Below are 8461 nucleotides of genomic sequence, written 5' to 3'. Positions count from 1 at the left end.
TATATATAATTATTAATTTTTTCTATACAAAAACAAGCAACGCTTAGCCTGGCGGGGGGGCTAGTAAACCATGGCAGGCTGCAAGGTTTGATACATTGGGGGAAACCCTGAAATAATAACTGACAGAAATGGTTGTTACAGTATCTCTGCCCCCCCAAGAGAAATGCTCCATCGAAAAACTACTGAAAAACTAATTTTAACACATTATAATTAGTTAGAATTTCTCAAGGTTACTAATTTCTCAACTTCAAGTTGCAGCTGCTGCTGTATATCATGTTAGTTTATCTGTTTCAGTATTTTGCAACCAAACTCAAAAATTATTCACATGAAGATTAAAATGACAGAAAACAGACCAGCTTAACACCAGAAATTCAATGTTCTCGTCCTGCGCTTGAGAGCATTAAATGATAAAGCTTGGATATTCTGGGAGAAAGAGACACACTGACCTGTTTGTACTTGTCCACATTTACACCCTCTAGTTGACTGAGGCGAACTAGATTGGTGCCCACCAGAATCCTAAGTTCCTGTCGTTCTTTTTCTCTCTTCTCTCGGTCTCTGCTGTGACCTTGATGCTGCATTCGAACCCACAGTTTGTTCATTTCAGCAAAGTTCAGAAGGACAAAGTCTATGGAGTCATTAATATCTCCAGTCATCTCCTCTGAGCCCCTGAGAAACAAAAACAGAGATGACTCAACATTTTATTCCTCTTTTACCCAACCAAAGAATGTGAGTGAGAGCTGAAAAATGGTTATGATAAATATTCCAACAGTGAGAGGTCTAACTTGCAGCAACACTGCAACAGGAAAAGTTAAAATATATAATATAATTTATTTAACAGACAGTTTGGGAAAGAATACTGAAAAGCTATGTAATTTTTCAGGCTCTCAACTTATAAATGCCCCCACAATTTGTTTAAATAAAATGTTTGAAAGTGGTCTGCAATGGACTGACGACCTGTCTACGATGACCCCGCCTGTTGCCCTGGAGATAGGCACCATGACCCCTGGAGACCCCGCTAGTGATAAGCTTATATGACAATGGAAGGATGGATGGATTCAAGGAGAAAGTATTATGTATTTTGCACATAGTTCCATTTTATAGCAGAATTAAGTAACAATATAACTTCAGTTGTGATTAAAGTATTGTATATATCAAATAGGACCTAAAGAAATTTGACTTTGATGTCTTGTCTCTTTAAGTGTCTCCTACTCTTTCCAACACTCCACCTTCCTCACGTCATCACAACAATGAACATAGGAATGTTTTCAACGTTCCTACAGGTACTGCACTGAGTAGTTCTACCAGATGTTTACTAATTGGTGCTGCCACAAGTCTGGAGGAGCTGAGTGGGGACGCCGTGCCCACAGGGCAGAGGTTCTCTGTGAGGCAGAAGCTCAGCTGGAGCCTGCATCTCCAAGAAAGGGCTCGGAGGATATGGGTGTGCCTAAACGCTTGGCTGAGCAAACATTTAGGCACAACCAAATGGCTGCAATGGAAGATTCAAGGATTCTTCAAACATGCATGAAAGAATAAAAACAGCACTATGCATAGCTCTACATAATGTCACCAGGTGAAAAGGAACTCTGAGTAGATGTATAGAACAAATCAATGTGTAAATGTGCCATAACCACTATTATTTTAACTCGGTTGTCTATTGTCCCCATTATTTGCAAATGGATACTCCTTATCAGAAATGTATCATCTCAAATTCAGAGACCGAAGAACAAGAAAACAAAACATGTTTTAAACTGACAACATACTGTCATTGTCCTTTAACATTTATTAAAATGATTTAAAAAGGAAAAATGTAAGTGACTTACTCCACTTGTTCCCCATCATCTGGAAGAATGTTACGGGTACACTGCAGCAGATAATTTCTCAGGAAGAGACCTCTGAGTGGGTGTTGGACGCCACGACACATCTCCACCAAGTCTTTCAGGATGTCTTTGCGAGACTGAGGAAAGGAGCGAACATACACTACGCCCACCGTGATCAGAAGATAGCTGAGGAAGGAAACAAGAAGGCACCATATAAGTTTTTGAATTTTAAACTGTTTGAATTTGAAATTATTTTTCTACAACCTGACCTATCAACAGTCCACTGTTGAATTATGTGCAGCGTGTATGTTTACATCTAATACACCCTGCTCAGTGAGTGACTGTGTGTCTACAGTGCAGCTAATAGGAGTTTATGGAAGTGTTCCAGCTCAGACGGTGCATTGGAGGGTCAGTGCTTCAGCCTGTGGAAGACGTGTCGGACTCGTCTCGTAGTCATACACCACGATGGTTTAATTTTGTTTTTTTGCAGCAGCATGATAAATCAAACTGCGTCATATCAAATGCTTTGTCTACTTACAGTTGGATAGAGTTGAAGCGCACAGTCTCACAGAGATCAGAAATATTCTTTACATAGGGTTTTGAGGATCCAAAACAGTTTCTGTGGTGCTTAATAAAAACTCAATAGACAAGAAATGGAAGAGCTACTAAAGCCACATACATTAAATCTCCCCAGCAGAGGGGCATAGTTTAACTGGGCAACCTTAAAAGCAATCGCTGATAATTGTAATTGTGAACAAACAGAGCTCATACTCAAAGATTAAACTTACAGCATCAAATTGTGAATTATTCTTTGAACTTTTACAAAGCAAACTTGCAGCTCCTTAAAATCTTTATGCTGAAACCATCAAATTTATCAGCATTGACATTCTCAATAAACAAATGCTATATTTCTATATCTGTGGTCTGTGTTAAAATGTTAGCATGCTTCGGGAGGTCATACGCAGCTGCTTTGTTCACTTATGAAATGGGCCGGTTCTAATGTGATCAGGATTAGATCGTGTTTTTAGATCCACCGACTTCTGTATTTAACAGAAGTGCAAATAACTGATTTTATTTTAATTTAATTATTTTGAATTTGTTGTTTTTAGTACTGTAGTTAGTACTATAGTTATGGGTAGTACTAAATATCGTCTGGAATGTCTTCCAGTAACATTATTACATTATTATTGATATACAATATTGTTACATGTCTTGTCAACTTAACATCTTTTAATGCAAAAACCCAGTGGAACACTGGTGGACAGCCTTGGGGCCCTGACCACAGGGCTTAGCAAGTTTTTTGGGGGAAACTTTGTGGTAGGATCATATCAAACTGCCTACAACACCACAATCCAAATGGCTATTTGTGTTGATTTGATTAAGCCACTTCAAACTACTTTAGTTTAGACAGAAAGGCTGTCTGCAGCACAGAGACACTACACTGTTCAATTAATTGAGCTTTAACCTCTGGTTGTCATAAAACATGTTGGATTTAGAAATTATGGGAGGCTTAAATGGCATCTCAAAATTCAGGAAAGACTTTGTGTACTATAAAACGGAAAACAAGATGACACTACCTATGAAAAATCAGACATGAGATGAAAGATTTTTTTTATTTTGTCTTGAAGCGCAGAGGGGGTTCAAAGTCATTTTTTAATTTCGGACCAGACCAAGATCACAAATGGTCCTGAAAGGACCAGTTGTTACAGAGTCTATTGAGAAACTACATATTCATAAACTGTTAAAAATGTTGTGGCTTTCTATGTACTCAATTAGTACATATTATTAACTGTTAATCTTCTCACATTTATGTAAATCGATATCTATACTCAGGGGTGAAAGTAGGCGGGTACGGTCGGGTACTGCGTACCCCTAAAAGATTTAGCGGAGGCACGCAGTACCTGCAAGAGAGAGGAGCGGTAGGTGACAAACTGAATGCGGCCAGGATGCCAAGACCAGCACATCCTCTACTATACTTTACAAGGATCTACAGAAAAGTCTTACAAAAAATGGCAATGTTTTCTTTCTTATTTTACATAGTTGTAAATAGGAAATACCAACTGATGGTACTCGTCATTCTTTTGCTTTGCCTATAAATATGGGTATACATATCTGAGTTTTTTGGGAGGTTAAGGGGTTGACTTTGGGGGGCTGAAATGGGAAGGGTGCTTGGGCTTGTTCTCCATTTTAATTTTTTTATTCCTTTAGCTGAACAAACAAAAAGGGCTGAAACTGGTGCATTGCAGCTTTTTTAAAGCAGTATTTTGTCAGCATTATATTACCGTATTTTCCGCACTATAAGGCACCTAAAAACCTTCGATTTCCTCAAAAGCCGACAGTGTGCCTTATATATGGACCAATATTGAGCCACAACAGGTCTAGCAACTACAGTAAGCAGCCGCCGACTTCATTTTCGCCCGTAGAAGAAGAAGTGTGCGGTGCATGCTGGGATAGTCGTCAGAACGCTGGTTTGTTAATAAAGTTTGACTGACCTATCTACCTACCGACCAGATAATCAGGTCGTCTGCAGGTCATTTAGCACCACGTTCTCCACCAACATGCTGTGCTCAAACTGAGAATGGTGACCATCGTCCGGCCACGCCCAATCCAGTCGCGGAAGGCTCTCCTCGCCGACCGGAGTCGGACTGTTTTGTTGACATTCTTTATGTCAACAAATTGGCTTTAGACATTCATCCTTTAGTGCAGCTCCATCTAGTGGATGCATAATGTAACTCCAGCCTCTACTATAGCGTCCATTCTATGCGCCTTATAATCTGGTGCACCTTATAGTGCGGAAAATATATGTATAGCTTTAGATGTATAAGAAGTATTTTATATTGTACTTTATTTTGTTTGATTGGCTCTAATAAAGGTATAACAAAAACATGGTTTGCTTAATGCATCATTTTTAATTGATCCGAAAACACTGCAAAAACACAGAGTAAAAACAAAACATACTTTTTCAGATTATTACTCACAGCCTGGGTATGATGTTCCCAGCATACTGGACCAGCTCATAAAGATCTGCCACCTTGCGTCCCTTGGCAAACTCATCGGTCAAATAAACCTCAAGATAGTGCAGTTCATCAGAGATGGCCATGTCTGAAACACTGTCAGGAACTAAAGCAAAGTCAGTCTTTTCATAACACGATATCTGGCCAATAGATTTACAGTATGTCAACATAGGTTTGCAGTACAGCTGTATCAGAACTTTTTTCACCTAGAAAATATACTTCTATAATTTATTATTTAATTAGGAAAGGTCTGATACTGCCATCCTCTGTTATGTAGCACTTTGTTTGATCAGAGTACATTCTCATATAAAAGTACAATATTATGGAATTTATTGCCCCCAGACTTAAATGTAATAACTGATTTCAAAATGTTCATCCATATGACTAAATATTGGCTAAAAGAAAACCAAAAATGTGTTCATTTATAATATGCTTCATTGAATGAAAAAGTAAATGTGGGACTGTATGAAAAAGTAGATTAGTATTACATTGCTTAGAACATAAATGCAGCTCAATGCATCTATGTGGTTATGCGAGGGTGTGAGGATGTATGCATGATCATTTAGGCAAATAAATGTATGCATTTTTATACTGTTTGCTATATGAATTTATGTAAGCCTATTTTATAGAACTGCCCAACCAATTAATGAAGTTTCAAATGATCTGTAGCTCTATACTATTGTTGCAGATTATCGGTAGCAAACTTTAATCTGTTAAGTTTATATGCACTGTCCCTGTTAAATAGATGAATATATAAAGTGCTGATGGTTGTAGAATGTTTCTACAACCATTCTACAACCACAGAATGGTACTCGTCAATTCTACAACCATAGAATGGTTGTAGAATTGAGGAAGCCTGTATGGGTCCCAGCAGGCTTCCTTCCCTAATGAGCCTGTTGGGACCCATAAATATGTACATGTAGTTACATTTGGAAAAGAAAATGAGAAAAATCAATGCCCATCTCTGAAAATTCTATTTTTCTGCAGTACTTCAACTGTTTTTCCACTGACACGGGACATAAGACATGAGACTAGCAGAAGACCAACAAATACAAATGTAAAGGATACATAACTCATAGTAGCTTTTTGGAGAGAGCATGGATGTTCTCAGTTCACCTAGCATGTTGGAGGCATGCTTCAAAGCATCCATCAGTTTGTTCTTATCCTGCAGAACACAAAGCAAAGCCCATCTTTGAGTCTATTATAAAACTGAAAACAGCATACATAATTCAGGCCGTGTCATATTGCAAAAAAGTTGCAATGATTATTTGAAAATGTGTATTTCAACTTAAAAATTCTGTTTGAGAAATGGTAGCCTCAACAAAATAATCAGCAAACTGGAATTAATAATCAGCAAACTCAAAATAATTTGCAAACAAATTTAGAAAATCTGTTTCTTAATTCTGAAGCAAAATTAAGAAGTCTGTTTTGCCCCTTTTCCACTGGCTTTACTTCAGCAGCCCAGCTCGGTTCGGCTCTGTTTCAGAGTGACCACGCTTTACATCATTAAACACAATAACACAGTCATGAAACACTGTCATGCTACTTCTCCTCGTTTAGTTCTGGTTCTGGGGATGCAGAGCAGACCAGAACCAGAAGACCTGAGGGGTCTGAAAGGTTGATACAGCAACAGCAGATCTTTAATGTAACACGAGCAGCAGCGTTCTGAATAAGCTGCAGCTGTTTGATTGATTTATTAGTCAGACCTGTGAAGACGCTGTTGCAATAATCAATGCGGCTAAAGATAAAAGCATGGACGAGTTTCTCTAGATCGCACTGAGACATTAGTCCTCTAATCCTGGAGATGTTCTTCAGGTGGTAGAAGGCCGACTTTGTGACTGTCTTAATGTGGTTCTGAAGATTCAGGTCAGAGTCCATCACTACTCCCAGGTTTTGGGGCTGATCGCTAGGTTTTAGTAGTAATAACTGAAGCTCTACATCGACTCTAGATCGCTCCTCTTTAGGCCCAAAAATAAGAACTTCAGTTTTGTTTCTGTTCAGCTGGAGAAGGTTTTGACACATCCACACATTTATCTGTTCTCAGCATCTATTCAGTGACTGGATGGATTTAGAGTCACCTGGTGACATCGTGATGTAGAGCTGTGTATCATCCGCATAGTTATGGTAGCTAATCTTATTGCCTGTTATAACCCGAGCTAGTGGGAGCATATAAATATTGAATAGGAGGGGGTCCTAAGCTTGAACCTTGGGGTACCCCACATGTGACCTTTGACTTCTTTGATGAGAAGTTTCCAATTGAAACAAAGTAATCTCTGTTCTTTATGTAAGATTCAAACCAGTTGAGCACTGGACCGGAGAGTCCAACCCAACTCTCCAGTCGATTCAGGTGGTCAACACCGTCAAAAGCTGCACTGAGGTCCAACAGAACCAGCACTGTGGTTCTCCCACAGTCCGTATTTATATGGATATCATTGAAGACTTTGGTTATCGTTAGGAAGTTATTTAATTGTTTAAAAACAGCTTTCTCAATAACTTTGCTGATAAATGGGAGGTTGGAGCTCGACCCGTAATTCTGCAGTAGTGATTTGTCCAGATTGTTATTTTCTATCAGTTTGATAACAGCTGTTTTCAAAGCCTGGGGGAAAACACTTGAAGAGAGCGATGAGTTACTATTTGGATCAGATCATTAGCAATGACAGTAAAAATACTATCTGGACCCCAGTCTCAGACCTCAGAAATGCAGAGTGCTGGATCCTCTGGGAAGTCAGAGGCAGGTGGCTTAAATGAAGTGAGGTCTGCTATGTTAGCGCTAAGGAGAGACGTGCCAAGGCAAATCTGCTGATTCATTCCATCCGTAAATTTGAGAAACTCTGGTCCAGAAGACATTTTTTTGTAGGTATCCATGGAATTATTGTAGGAGCAGAGAGGGAGGGGGGAGGGAGGAGGGGAACCAGTCGCTCTGTCCCTAGTCAATGTTTTATCAGCTTGTTTTGGGACACTTTGCTCCTGATAAGCAGAGGGTTCCATCCTAGCTCCCCCATAGCACCTGAGCGGTGGTGCCATGAGGGTAAAGCAAAAGCATTTTTTGTACATTGGATATGCATTAAGGAATTAACATAATTTTACTCTTTCCCACAGAAATATAAAACTGGCCTTAGATTGAATTGATGCCCTGTTACTAGGTTCAAGTTAATGTTTGACTTGACCCTAGTAAAACCATTTTATATACCTATATTTGTGTAACAAAGATATGCTGAGGACTGATTTTAGTTGCTCAGATACCACAATTTGGAGGATTTGACTCCATCTGTTGATTTGTAATCATGCAGAAAAAAAATCTTATTTTTCTACAAATGCTTCACAATAAGCATAGGTATGTTTTAAAGTGGACATATGCTTTTAAATCCTATTCATATGTAAATCATTCACTTATTGTCTATATAAAGTAGAAATACTTTTATGCAATAATATCTCATATGACAACAAAAGCTAATCTTCAGCTCATTCAATATAAAGTACTTCACAGAATCCACTACACAACTCAAAGAATGCATAAAATGGGGTTGGCTCACTGAATTGTGCAGAAATTGTTCACAAAATACCCCTGATACATACTTTCATGCTTTAAGGTTAAGGCTTTAAGCTTTAAGGTTACATTCCTTTCCAGTA

At 38.7% G+C, this 8461-nt stretch overlaps 1 protein-coding gene across 1 annotated transcript in view; it reads right to left on the bottom strand.

Moving 5' to 3' along the window:
* vps35 (VPS35 retromer complex component) overlaps positions 1-8461 on the bottom strand; it is a 51625-nt gene that overhangs the window by 20597 nt on the left and 22567 nt on the right. Inside the window, exons 3-6 of the mRNA XM_008405049.2 lie at positions 5900-5996; positions 4796-4919; positions 1821-2003; positions 447-666 (exon numbers count right to left, since the gene is read on the bottom strand). Of these exons, the coding sequence (XP_008403271.1) occupies positions 447-666; positions 1821-2003; positions 4796-4919; positions 5900-5996 (624 nt within the window). The remainder of the gene's footprint in view (positions 1-446; positions 667-1820; positions 2004-4795; positions 4920-5899; positions 5997-8461) is intronic.

The sequence above is a fragment of the Poecilia reticulata genome, linkage group LG3 (genome assembly GCF_000633615.1).
Source record: "Poecilia reticulata strain Guanapo linkage group LG3, Guppy_female_1.0+MT, whole genome shotgun sequence".
In the NCBI taxonomy this organism is placed as follows: Eukaryota; Metazoa; Chordata; class Actinopteri; order Cyprinodontiformes; family Poeciliidae; genus Poecilia; species Poecilia reticulata.
The sequence above is the reverse complement of the archived record's forward strand: the minus strand, read 5'-3'. Positions and strand labels throughout refer to the sequence as shown.